Genomic DNA, 14,314 nt, shown 5'->3' with positions numbered 1-14,314 from the left:
CCACCCTCTGTGTAAAATATGTCCTTCTGATATCTGTGTTAAACCTCCCCCCCTTCACCTTGAACCTATGACCCCTCGTGAACGTCACCACTGACCTGGGGAAAAGTTTCCCACCGTTCACCCTATCTATGCCTTTCATAATTTTATACACCTCTATTAAGTCTCCCCTCATCCTCCGTCTTTCCAGGGAGAACAAGCCCAGTTTACCCAATCTCTCCTCATAACTAAGCCCCTCCATACCAGGCAACATCCTGGTAAACCTCCTCTGTACTCTCTCCAAAGCCTCCACGTCCTTCTGGTAGTGTGGCGACCAGAACTGGACGCAGTATTCCAAATGCGGCCGAACCAACGTTCTATACATCTGCAACATCAGACCCCAACTTTTATACTCTATGCCCTGTCCTATAAAGGCAAGCATGCCATATGCCTTCTTCACCACCTTCTCTACCTGTGACGTCACCTTCAAGGATCTGTGGACTTGCACACCCAGGTCCCTCTGCGTATCTACACCTTTATGGTTCTGCCATTTATCGTATAGCTCCTCCCTACATTATTTCTACCAAAATGCATCACTTCGCATTTATCAGGATTGAACTCCATCTGCCATTTCTTTGCCCAAATTTCCACAGAAACAGGACAGCCGCCCAACTGTTTTGTTAGTGTTTATGCTCCACATGCGCCTCATCTAACTTCCATTAACACAAATTGTAATTAACGCTGGGTCAACTGTTCATTTTAAATCGGAGATCAGTAGGTTTCTGCTGACGAAAGAAATTTGGGGCAAAGGTGAGTGTATGGAGTTATGTCACAGATCAGCTCTCCTCTCATTGAATGTTAGAGCAGGCTTGACTGTCCAAAAAGCTTCCTCCTGTTCCAATGGCCAGAATTCTCCGATGCCGTACGTCCCGCTACCCCTGTCAGTGAGAAAGGAGAACTTGGCGCCCAGTCAAATCTCCATTCACAGCAGCGGGACTGGAGAATCCCAGCCACGAGTGAGGTCGGAGAATCCCGGCCAATGTCCCCAACCCCAGCAGCAATTCCTTCACACGTTAATAAAAGGTGTTAACACCTTTGTTAAAAGTAGCTTGCCATTTGAATTTACTAAGCGCCCCTACACTATCATTTTTTTCTTGACGTTACAGGGAATTAGTTACCAATTGTGCTTGGAGGGTTATTTGTGTCTTCCTAACTTCTTTAAAACATTATGCTTTAGAAAAATGAACTGTAGCCAAACTCTGAACCAGGACAAAACGAGGCCCGATTTCAACGTACAGATTTTACAATAATGAAGTTAAAGGTGAAAATTACCATGTCCATTTGTAACTGCCTCAAATATTGGGACACGTGCTCTTTCGCCAAACTCCTCTGCATGTTTGACAAGTGCATCATTCACTGTCTCATAGCCGGTCAGCACCACTACATCCGTGAATCCTAGTTTGATGCTGAATACTGTACCGTACTTCTCAGAAAGCTGAAACAAAAGCAATACATTTGAGTGACCAATTTAGTCTTTTTTTTTTACACAGCAGGTCTTGTGCTGCATTTCTCAATTATATACATTTATACAGTCAAACTATCAGATATCCAAAATACATCAGAACAGTTAATATTTACTTCTGTCCAAATATTGGATAAGAATAGATACTGCATTGCTTGAGGTGTTTCTCATGGGTTATCTGGGCGTCTGGTTGTGCTGTGCCTCTTACCTTTTTTACCATAGAAACCCTACAGTGCAGAAGGAGGCCATTTGGCCCATCAGGTCTGCACCAACAATAATCCCACCCAGGCCTTATCCCCGTAACCCCACATATTTATCCCGCTAATCCCTCTAATTTATGCATCCCGGGATACTAAGGGACAATTTAGCACATCTTTGGACTGTGGGAGGAAACTGGAGCATCCGGAGGAAACCCACACAGACAGGAGGAGAATGTGCAGACTCCACACAGACAGTGACCCAAGGAGGGAATTGAACCCAGGGCCCTGGCTCTGTGAGGCAGCAGTGCTAACCACTGTGCCACCGAGCCGTACCTGTTTGTCTTTTAAAGTCACACATGGACATGCAGCATTCTCTGTGACCAAGTGGTATTTCTGTTTGTAAACTCTTGAGATTAATTTCTGGTACCAGATCAGAAGGACCCATCTTGAATTCATAGAATAATAGAATCCCTACAGTTCAGAAGGAGGCCATTCAGCCCATCGAGCCTGCACCGACAACAATCCCATCCAGGCCCTGTCCCCCGTAACCCCATGTATTTACCTTGCTAGTCCCCCTGACATGATGGGGCAATTTTAGCGTGTTTCACATAAAACACCACCTCACCCACCTTCCAATGATGCCAGCCTCAAACCCACCTCTCCGCGGAGCTTCAACCATTTGGCTAGGGTTAGGCACAATGCAACTTGCGCACCGACGTTCTGCCCTGTCTCCTTCAGTACAAGGTGGCACAAAACAGGAGGCAGCAGCTGAGAACAAGTGTGGGCAGCAGCACACCGACATCCAATAAGGCTGATGGAGGAGGTGGTGTTGTACAGTACCAGAGTGGCCCTGGAGAATGGGATACCTGATGCCTCTTTGTACGCTTTGAAACTTTTGAGGCTTCTGCAACTGGCGAACCCTACAGATGTAGACTGCATTGGACTGGCACTGGACTGGCATTGACACAGTAAATAGTCTCACGACACCAGGTTAAAGTCCAACAGGTTTATTTGGTAGCACAAGCCTTTGGAGTGTCACTCCTTGTTCAGGTGAGTGAGGAGTTGTGTTCACAAACAGGGCATATACAGACATGAACTCAATTTACAATAGTTGGAATGCAAGTCTTTACAGGTAATCAAGTCTTAAAAGTACAGACAATGTGAGTGGAGAGAGGGTTAAGCACAGGTTAAAGAGATGTGTATTGTCTCCAGCCAGGACAGTTAGTGAGATTTTGCAAGCCCAGGCAAGTCGTGGGGGCAGAAGTATATCCCTCACTCAGACCCAAGACATTGGCCAGAATTTTACTGTCCCTCCTGCCCCGGGAATTGGAGCGGGTGAGGGGCACTGCCCATGGGAGGGTACGTTGACCTTAGGAGGGAGGCAGTAAAATCCTGCCCAGTGTAATTGAAATTTCCTCTCAACTTGTGTTACAGTTCACCATTGGTGCCTCTTTAAGGGAGGCTGATGAGGGGGGGATGTTCTTATTAGCTTTCAGTTGAGCATGGTCCATATTAAATACAGCGGTCCATAACTTCCTCTCAGTGACAATCAGCAGTGACTTACGTGTGTCTGGAAAGGAAAGTGCCAGTCTCCTCCGACCTTCCTGAGTCAGGCCGGGTGGGACTGGAGAAGCGAAGTGTGTCCATGGCCACCCAGCGGCAAGATGCAAAAGGAGTAGAGTGAAGGTGGATACACCCCCTTCGTAGGGCACCAGCTGCCATTCCGTGAGGCTGGTGAGTTTAAAGGACCCATTGAAAGGGAGACAGTAAGTTTCTAAGATAAGTGAATGGGATGTGGAGGTTCGGGTTGTAAGTTTTAGGGCAAATCCTCCATGATTAAAGAACCCAGGGATAAGGAAAATGGCCGGCTGGCTGTCAGGCCACATGAATATGCAAGAGGCTGGGAATAATGAGAAGTTCGAGACAGGGATGATCTAATCAACAGGAAACAAAGGAGAAACCATGGCCAGCAGACGAGGGGTAAATAGCCCAGCAGCAAGACAATGAAAACAGAGATCATTCCATCCACAGACAACATCAATGACTCATCTCACTGATGGGATTCCAATCAGGCTGACTCAGAGAACATTTAAAAGACATTAAAATATCAATTAAGGGCGGTCCCGACAGTTCCGGCCCTTTTGTTCCAGTCAATCGAAACTACCAATGATCAAAAACTGTTTTGTGTGAGAGAATCACTGGTTCAGGTTTTAAAAAGGGACAAGCAAGCTCTGGTCTCGCTCTCTCCTCTCTCTTCTCCTGTTCTTGGCTGCCTCTCGTTCGTCTCCAGCACGCAGCCCGAAGCCCACTGAGCAATTTAAACTAGGATTGTGAGCATCCTCCGGTAATTCGCGAAGTTTCCGAGATCATCATAGTGGATGAGGCTTTGGGAAAAGGGGGGGGGGGATTTGCATGCACCTTTCATAGTTTAAGACACTGGTAAACTTGTGTAAAGTAAGCATTCCCGTTGTGCCCGTTTTAGTATTCCTTCCATAGCTATAGTCTTATAGAGCATAAGGCATTGTGTGTTGTTTTCCTGGTGTTTGGTGATCTTGATCTTGATGTTTTAACAAATATATATATATCTTTGACTTCCATTGGAGTCCGTTTTGATCTTTTCAATTTCTCACCAACGATCTCTGACCAAGTCACAATATTAAATATCCCTTACCATAATTCCGGAGTCTAGAACTGAGGGTACTTTGGGCACTTCGAAACCGCCCACTCAGGAAAGGCTGCCAGGTAGTGGATAGGCAGCAGTTTCCTTTTCTCTCTCTTGGGAGTGCTACTCTAGTGAAGTAGGCGCAAGGTGGCCGTTGTTCCATCGGCGAGAGAGAGAATCACTCGGGCACTGGTGGGGTTTGGGTAGCGGAGAACCAAACCTGAGATAAGCCCACGAGTGTAGTTAAAAAGGGGATCCCGCTACAGGATATTGGTGGTGAGGGGTGGTGGGGGCGGGGAGGTCCGGACACTGGTGGGGGGAGGGGGGGACAGTTTGAGGGGTCTGGGCATGGTGAGGGGGGTGCGGGTGGGGTATGGCACCAGGTTGTGGAGGTGGTTGCCATTTGGGTAGTGGGGGGGTGGGCGAGTCAGTTCTGGGGTGGTGTTGTTTGGGACGGGGCAGGGGGTTTGTCATTCAGCTGTCGGGTCAGTGGGTGTTCTTATTAGCAGTGGGTGGGTTGCTTCTTGGGTTGGTGGATATCATTCAGTCAGGGGACATTGTTTGGGCCCAGGGGGTGTTGGCTGAGCTGGGGCTTTGCTTGTGTCAGTGGGATAGTCTGGTCGGGTCAGAGGAGCGGGTCGGGTCTTTGCGGGGTGTAAGGGAAATTGTACTGGATATTGTATGAGTTAGGTATGGAATTCGGATTCATAGGTCTTAGTGAAATGATAAAGTAGATTTAGGTCTTAGTGAAATGATAAAGCAGATTTAGGTGAGTAGTGAGATGGGTATGTAACCTATGTGACCTAATGTAACCTAAAGTAACCTCGTGTGACCTAACGTAATCAAACCTAGAATGGATGACCTAATGTAATCAAGTATAGTTGATATGATCAAAGCAGAGGACCCAGAGAAGTAGTATAGCAGTCACTAATTAACGAAAGCAAACAATAGTCACTTGGGAGAACAATGAATACTGCTCAGTGGTTCAACTTAATGTTGGTCCATAATAAAAAGAGAGAATAAAGTGAGCATGTTTTTTCTAACACATTCGGCCTAAGTCAGCAAAACCACGATTATTGTACAAACAGAAAAGCTCAGATAAAAGCAAGAGTCATAACCACCATGGTTTAAGAAACAAAGAGATATAACAGGGAGCGACCAATTGCAAATAAAACAGATAAAGGGTCAACTAAAACAATGGTGGCCAAAGAAAGGTCGGGCTGTGAAGTAAGATAACAACCAAGGACAGGCTGTAAAAGTGAGATAAGGATCTTGAGATATGAGGCTGAAATGTACATAAAAGACTGTAAGCCCAAGGGCTCTTTGGATTGTTCCGGACATCCCGACTTTATTCTGTTGTGCTGGGAAATAAAGTCTACTGCTTGGAAGATCGCTGCTCAGACTCTCTGTTTTAATCGATGTGAATAAATTGTCGTCCTGGGGAACCACGACAAAGCTGGGGCTTTGCTTGTGTCAGTGGGATAGTCTGGTCGGGTCAGGGGAGCGGGTCGGGTCTTTGCGGGGCTGGAGGGCTGGGTTAGGTGGCTTGTAAATCCCATGTGGGTGGGGGGGTGGGACGTCAACTGGGGGATGAGGGGGTCAGGGATGTGGGGGTTGTCCCATGTGGGGGCTGGTTCTGGGTGTTTAAAATAGTTACTCTGAAGTTAGAAGTACTTTTTTCCCTTCGAACTTTTTGAATAAAACTGGCAGAACCATCCCAAGTTAGTGATTTAAATCGCTTTGTTGGATGGTTCCCAGCCCAGTGCAAATGTTCAAGGGAAGTGTGGTGACGGTCCCTTTAACGGCAACACAGCAGAGCAAGGGTCCCATTGTTTGTGTGACCAATGGGGACTCAGAGTAGAAAATCACATGAGGGGGAGGGTTGGTGGAATCCTCTGAGGCAAATAAACATTCAGGCAGCTAACTGCGACTGCTGAACAACTCTTGTTAATAAATTCTTTTTGTGTTCAGTAATGGAGTCTGTAAGTCTGTGAAAGTGTATATTTATAGGAGGGTAGCCCCTCTGGACAAATTCCCAGCGCAGCTTTGACAGTACCCAGGAAGTTTTGGCCCCCTGACTCTTCAATTGAGTCAGTAGCCCAACAGCACTGGGAATCTGCTGTTCCTTCGTTGCAGTGTTAATGTAAACCTACTTGTGATACTAATCAATAAACTTCGTAACACGGGAGTTATCCAATTTCCAAAACTGCCCGAGTGGTGGAGAATGGTGGGCTATGTAGGGGAACAACAATACACTCTTTGCTTGCTCAGTGTGATATTAATTTACTGGCATTGTCTTAGGGGAAAAATCAGCTGCACTCTGGTTTGTTTTTGTGACAACAATCTGTATTCACATTTTCAGTGTGTAATAACAATCTGTATCCGTATTTTCGGTGTTTAACAACAATCTGCATTCACATAGCGCCTTCAGCACAAAAATGAACATCTCGAGGCACTGAACAGAGGTGGCAAAGAGCAGAACAGCTTTCCGATTTACTGTAAGAATCTGGCTCTCTCTTACCTTCATCAAAGATTTACTCGGCTTCTTCAGATCCAACAAGTGCAGGTTGCCAATCACTGGGAGAGCAGGGGGTCTCGGGGGGAAGTTGAGGGTTCCATGAGATTTAGACCCAGTGTTAAAATACACCAGAAGGATAATGGTCAGAACAGCAAACAACACCAGAGTGGGAGAATACAAAGAGAATGCACTTAGAATCGACATACTGGGATCTAAACTGGCGATGTGACCAACAGGAGTTATCACAGTTTATGTTAGATCTCAGCACCTTCCTGAATGAGCTCCTAAATGCATTAACACACGCAGGTGGAAGTGGTTTTAAGTTGTCGCTCTCTAGTTAACTGCACTTTCCCTTGTTGAAATCTTGTCAGATGGTAACTGGTAGGAGGAGTGAAGTTTCTTTGCATCAACAGGAAAGAGGGGAGATAATCCCTCCTCCTGATCCCGACCATGCAACAGCCCCGAATGCAACACAGACCCTCCCCCAAGCAGTGATGAAATAAATACCCATTAGTTTCTCTCCTCAGACTCAGCACATCAAGTCTGCACTGACACTATCTACCACTACAACTGGGACTGTGCAATTACTTTTCGAATCACAGAATCCCCACAGTGCAGAAGGAGGCTATTGGGTCCATCGAGCCTGCACTGACAAAACAATTCTATCCAGGCCCTATCCCCATAATCCCATGAATTATGTTGCTAATACCCCCTGACACTAAGGGGCAATTTAACATTGCCAATGAAACTAAATTTGGAGTGTGGGAGGAAACCGGAGCACCTGGAGGAAACCTACACAGACACGGGGAGAACGTGCAGACTCCACACAGACAGTGACCCGAGACCAGAATTGAACCCGGGTCCCTGGAGCTGTGAGGCAGCAATGCTAACCACTGTGCCACCGTGCCGTCCTTTTCATCCTGTAGGACTTTAAACTAAAGAGCTAAGCCACCATGTTGAGCGGCATGGTAGTACAGTGGTTAGCCCTGTTGCCTCACAGTGCCAGAGATCTGGATTCGATTCCCGGTTTGGGTCACTGTCTATGCGGAGTTTGCACATTCCTCCCATGTCTGTGTGGCTTTCCTCCGGGTGCTCCGGTTTCCTCCCACAGTCCGAAAGACGCGCTGGTTAGGTGCATAGGCTGTGCTAAATTCTCCCTCAGTGTACCCGAACAGGTGCTGGAGTGTGATGACTAGGGAATTTTTCATAATAACTTAATTGCACTATTAATGTAAGCCTACTTGTGACTAATAAATAAACTTTAAATAAATAAACTGAGGGGGGATCTTACTGAAACTTACAGGATACTGCGAGGCATGGATAGAGTGGACGTGGAGAAGACGTTTTCACTAGTAGGAAAAACTAGAACCAGAGGGCACAACCTCAGGCTAAAGGGACAATCCTTTAAAATAGAGATGAGGAGGACTTTCTCTAGCCAGAGAGTGGTGAATCTGTGGAACTCTTTGCCGCAGAAGGCTGTGGAGGCCAGGTCATTGAGTGTCTTTAAGACAGAGATAGATAGGTGCTTGATGAATAAGGGGATCTGGGGTTATGGGAAAAGACAGGAGAATGGGGATGAGATAAATATCAGCCATGATTGAATGGCGGAGCAGACTTGATGGGCCGAGTGGCCTAATTCTGCTCCTACGTCTTATGGTCTTTAAAAAAAAACTTGAAACTTTTGGTACAGAAACAATGAATCTCCCCATGGATCACCGCACTGACGTTATGGGGAGGATTCTGCACTCCGACGAACCTTGATCAATGGTCTCGTTAGATCCATAACATCATAAGGTATAGAAGCAGAATTAGGCCATTCAGCCCATTGAGTCTGCTCCGCCATTCGATCATGTTTTCTATGGTTGTCACCCATGGTGACAAGTTCGAGGGGAGGTGCCAGACTAAAGTGCAGAGTCCAAAAATTCCGTAACAACAGAACAGGTGAAGGAAGATTGGTACGTCCCGCCATCTGCCAAGCTGGAAGCAGACCGCAGCGGCAAAGTGCTCCTGGTCAATGTGGTGCCACACATCACCGGAATCTGATTACCAATCTGCCAACACCTTGTGGGCAATGGGACCGCCCCAAGGACCCCCACATTAAACAAAGTGACACACAGGCTTCTACCGCGGTCTGTTCGCCAATCCTATGGAATTCCCATGCTTCTGAAACCTTTCCTCTTCTTGCAGTAGAGGCCACTGGTTTGAGTGGCACTGTCAAAGTCAACTTAACAAATTGCTGCTGCACATCTTGTAGATGGTACACACCTGCTGCCTCTGTGCATTGCAGTTGGAGGGAGTGAACATTTAAGGCGGTGGATGGGGCGTCAATCAAATGGGCTGTTTTGTCCGAGATGGTGGGAGCATACATAGGAAGATAGGAATTAGGAACAGAAGTCGGCAAATTCAGCCCTTTGAGCCTGCTCCGCCATTCAATCGGATCATGGCTGATCTCTCCCTGGTTTCAAATCCACCTCCCCACCTGTTCCCCATATCCGCTTATCCACTTTTCAATTAGAAATATATCTATCTCCCTCTTGAAACCATTCAACGATTCAGACTCCACCGCGCTATGGGGCGACGAGTTCCATAAATTCTCCACCCTCTGCGAGAAGTAGTTCCTCCTCATCTCAGTTTTAAATGTACCGCCTCTCAACCTATACCTGTGACCTCTTGTTTAGATTGCCCCATAAGAAGTAACATTTGGTCTGCATTTACTTTATCAATCCCTTTTAAAATGTTATATGCCTCCACCCAGGCCCTATTCAGAAAGCCTTTTGCATGCATTTAAATTGATTTACGGGGCTACACGCCCAACTTTACCAGCACATCTTCCTTTACCACCGCGTTCGCCCATCCAGAATTGGCACGAAACGGACATTCTCCACAAAAGTCTGATTCGGGCGCTCCAGTTAGTGAGGAGGTAGGCGCCGGGCGTCCGACGGCTCTCTGCCTGTGATCAGTGGGGGGAAGGGAGGGGGAGGGGCCAGCGATTGGTCTGGGTTTTGGGGGAGTGGGGGGGAATAAGGGGGTCAGTAATGTTGAGGGGGTGGGGACAGGGGGAGGCATTATCCGGCCCAGGAGGGAAGTGGCAGGGGAGCCACATCTTATCATTTTTTTTCTGCGCATGCGCAGTTGGAGGCGCCGATCGGAGCTGCAGGATTTTGGGCGCGTTAAGCCCCGTCCACAGGCTTGTGCAGCAAGATTCGGAATCGCTGATATTTTTGCAGACAGAGTGCGTATGAGGGCGCCCGAGAACACTCCCAGTTTCAAGTCTGCCCAGCATTTAGGATAAAAATGGTAAAATAGGGCCTACAATCTTACTAAAGGGTGGTGCAGGCTCGAAGAGCAATTAGCCTATCCCTGCTTAGTTTCTATGGAAGTCCATTGTTGCCAACGTCCCCTTCAGGACATGATGTCTCAAATAGGAGGAAGAGTTAGTCTGTTGTAGTGCCTGTTGATTCTCAGATACTTTCGACCAGTTTGCTTACTCTAAGGTTTTACCCCGGTGCCCTTATTTGCAAGATGGACAAAGGACAAACCCAAGTAAAGGTTCAATAAGTTTATTAATAACAACACTATTAACCCTTAAATTACCCACATAAAACAAGAGGATACCCCAGATTCAAGTATACTACACGCAAAGATGGTTTGGTTAAACTGTAGGCCCGATTCTCTGAGTCCCTCTGGTCCGTCGTCACGAAGGCGAGTCTCGATGGCAGCTTCTTCCTTCCTTCTCTGGTCAGTCTTCCGAATGGTCAAGGTCGTCTCCCTCATCGAGTCTTCGCTGCTGTGTGTCTGAAAATGTATCCCTTTATCCCCCTGCCTGCTTGCCTTTCCAGAAACTTCTCTGGCTTCCGGCCAATGAGGTCCCAGGAGGGGGTTCCAATACCCAGTGGGTTTGTTGACGTCTGCTTGACAGGACACCAGGGTCTGCCCCCCAGGTGTCCATCTCCATGCTGTTGCTTACATGTAACTGCAGGAACTTTCGGTGACGGAAAGTCTGGTCCGATCTGGGCTTCTAACAATAGGCCGGTGCATTTCAATGGGGTGCAATGATCTCCTGCTAAGTATCAGGAGAGTGCAACGACCTTTGATGGGTGGTTGATGGGTCAGGCACAGACATGTTTGTGTATTTGTATAATTGGCCTGCCCGAGGTTTGACTGTGTTTGATTTCAATATGCCCAATTCTTTAATTTAGGATATCCAATTTTATCAGCCTTAAAACTAGGCCCTGTTTATATCACCACAGCGGGTACAATTTTGTCTATAAAAAGCGTTTAGACAGTTACATGGGTAAGAGGGGTATAGAGGGATATGGGCCAAATGCGGGCAATTGGGACTAGCTTAGGGGTTTAAAAAGAAAAGAGTGGCATGGACAAGTTGGGCCAAAGGGCCTGTTTCCATGCTGTAAACCTTCATGACTCTATGACTTATCTCGATCGGCATATGAACAAATGGGGAATAGAGGGATATGAGCGGTTGGTTTAGAGAGGTAAACGTGATCGGCGCAGGCTTGGAGGGCCAAAGGGCCTGTTCCTGTGCTGTACTGTTCTTTGTTCTTTGTAAATACACAGCTTCCAATCCAGGTGGGTAAAAAGGGGCAGAGCGGCAATCTGACTGTGATTGCCACTCTCGGAAGTTCTGGGTCTTCTGTGATTCTCTGCAACTCAACCACATTTACAAATAATTAGAAACACACAGACACTCATGCACGGAACAGCCGGGGTCTCTGCTCCCTCCTTCGCCGAAGCCCCTGCCCTGGGTGAATGGCGGCCACCTCCTGCCTCTGATGGTCGTCTCCCTCCGGTCCTGCAAATGGTACGGCCCGGGCCTCCTGGGCCCGCAGTTCTTCCTCCATGTCCTCCTCCTCAGCTCCAGCAGCAACCAGAAGAACGGCAAGATTGATTGGTTGCATTGTAAAAGCCATCTTGTCACTCTGAAAGCCGGGGGGGGGGGGGGGGGGGGGGGCAGGGGGCGGGGGTGGATTGGGGGGAGGTGGAGATGAACACATGTTGAAGTCATGCAACGCTGCTTGCCCCTAGCACACCGAAAATCACAGTCCCCCCCATGCCCCCCGATCCCCCCAGCCACATGCTCCACACAGTCACAACTCCACCATGCCCCCCAATCCCCCCAGCCACATGCTCCACGCAGTCACAGCCCCTGGTAACATTGAGAGGCTGCAGTAGTGCTATCTGCAAGGTCTTTGTGCACATCCTTCAGCCTGAAGTGAGCTGCGGTGCTGGGACCCAGTGGCACTGGAGGATCCGAGGTCAGTGCTGAGACCCGGGTCCGTGCTCCCAGACAAACATCGGAGATCGTGCACAGCAACAGCCCCCCCCTCCCCCCCACACACTCGCAGAGCTGCCGCCGACCCGAGACAGCGAAATGGCCGCAACAACAGGACACCCGTGAGTAGCGGAGAGCTTTCGGACGCCATGCACCTACCTCCTCGCCAACCCTCACTGAGGAAGCGCCTGATTCAGACTTTTATTCAGCAGGTCCCTTAAAGCGTGGTTCCGGATTGGTAAACGCGGCGGTAAAGGGGGAAATGCTGATAGAGTTGGGCGGGCAGTTCATTAATTCAATTTAAATGCATTCAAATGCATTTAAATCGTCGTGGCGCCCGATTTGGGCGCTGAAAGAAACCCCGCCATTCGCGGGTCTCGGTAAATTGGCGATCTGCGCGGATGCGGGTGCAGATCATGATAAAGGCCTCACATCCGACTTTACCACGAGTTCACACCCGTTTGGAAGCTTATGTAAGTGAAATTCAAGCAAAAATACAAAAGTGTTTTTATTGGCATGGACTGTGTAAAGATGCAGTTGAGTTTTGCCAGTCGTGTCACACATGTCAGGTAATAGGAAAACATCAAATAAAGATAAAACCAACTCTCTTAATACCCATTCCGGCATTTGAGGAACCTTTTGCAAGGGTCATAATTGATTGTATAGGACCCTTCTGTAAAACAAAAAGTGGGAATCAACATTTATCAACCATATTGGATGTGTCTACTAGATGCCTTTCCATTACACAATATCAGAGCTTAAAGGATTGTGGAGAAACGACTTAATTTTTTTACTAGATACAGGCCGCCCACAGCAATACAATTAGATCAAGGATCAAATTTTACATTGACATTATTCAAGGAAGTTATGGAAAGGAGTAAGGCAGTTGAACTCAACTGTGTAATATCCAGAATTGCAGGGAGCATTAGAACTGTGGCTCACAAGGTCATGTTGAGGGCCTATCGTCAAGAATCCGATGCAGCAAATGAAACTTGCAACACTAGAACTTTCAACTATTCCTTCTCTTACCTGACTTCCTTTTTTCTGACTTTCCCATTTTCCATCCATCTCAAACCCAAAAGAATGTTAAATAAAGGCTTTGATCTATGAACTAATTCATAGTCATTAGCAAGATCAACAATCAGCCTGGCAGTTTTAACCTGCTGTTCCTCCACTTATGGTTTTTCTGAGAGTTGGTGCAGATTTGATTGTCCAAATGGCCTCTTTCTGCACCATTGGAGTTCTATGGATTCCTTCTATCTTTAACGCTTTTATTTACCTTTCAAAATTACTCTGTTTCCCCTTCTGAATTCAATATAAGTCTATCCAGACTGTTTTGTCTATAAGCCTCTGCTACTAACTCATCAGCACTGAGTGTAATTTTCTTCCCTGTATCATACTCCATAGTTGTTTCTTCTGACAAAGACACACACACTTCACTCACCCGACCTATTAGTTTTCTCTGTACAAGCAATGTCCAAATCCCATGGGGCCATTTCATTTGTTTAGCTATCTTTTCAAATAAATTAGTAAATTCCTCTGCAACTTTCTCATCAAATTTGGGAAGAACATGCATGAATCTAAAGATCTACTCCAGAAATATGCCCTCACTCACTTTCCTCCAGAGTTTCTTTGTTAACTACCAGATTGGAAGCAGAATTTCTCCCTCTCCTTTTCTCTTTCTTCTCTTGCTAAATTTTCCATTTCCAATCCCCTTTCTCTCTCTTCCGTTTCAAGATATTTATCTCTCTTTCTCTCTTCTGCCTCTCTGCTTGTCCTCGTTGAAATGCTCTTTCCTTTTTCCTGTTTCCCTGTCTTTTTCTTCAGCCTCAAATTCAAGTTTTTGCATTGCCATTTATCTCAGAAAAGTTATCTTTTTCCATTCCTTCTATTTTTATTTCTAACTGTTTCACTTTGAATTGAATTCACAGAAATATGGTGACACAGTGGTTAACACTGCTGCCTCACAGACCCGAGTTCAATTCTACACTCCAAAGATGGACAGGTTAGGTTGATTGGCCATGATAAATTGACCCTTCGAGTCAGAGGGATTAGCAGGGTAAATACGTGGTAAATCAGCCAGAAACCCTGCAGTATCTGCGGGAGGCCATGACTTTTGCAATTGAACCCTCTGCCACTATCAGCC

General features: G+C 46.9%; 2 protein-coding genes across 2 annotated transcripts in view; one reads left to right on the top strand and one right to left on the bottom strand.

Annotated features, from left to right (window-relative positions):
• LOC144510443 (uncharacterized) overlaps nt 1-7,101 on the bottom strand; it is a 69,343-nt gene extending 62,242 nt beyond the window's left edge. The window contains exons 1-2 of the mRNA XM_078239888.1: nt 6,882-7,101; nt 1,309-1,471 (exon numbers count right to left, since the gene is read on the bottom strand). Of these exons, the coding sequence (XP_078096014.1) occupies nt 1,309-1,471; nt 6,882-7,082 (364 nt within the window). The 5' untranslated portion in view covers nt 7,083-7,101. The remainder of the gene's footprint in view (nt 1-1,308; nt 1,472-6,881) is intronic.
• nthl1 (nth-like DNA glycosylase 1) overlaps nt 1-14,314 on the top strand; it is a 324,946-nt gene that overhangs the window by 295,759 nt on the left and 14,873 nt on the right. The window lies entirely within an intron of this gene.

This window comes from Mustelus asterias, chromosome 23, assembly GCF_964213995.1.
Source record: "Mustelus asterias chromosome 23, sMusAst1.hap1.1, whole genome shotgun sequence".
Taxonomy (NCBI): Eukaryota; Metazoa; Chordata; class Chondrichthyes; order Carcharhiniformes; family Triakidae; genus Mustelus; species Mustelus asterias.
The sequence above is the reverse complement of the archived record's forward strand: the minus strand, read 5'-3'. Positions and strand labels throughout refer to the sequence as shown.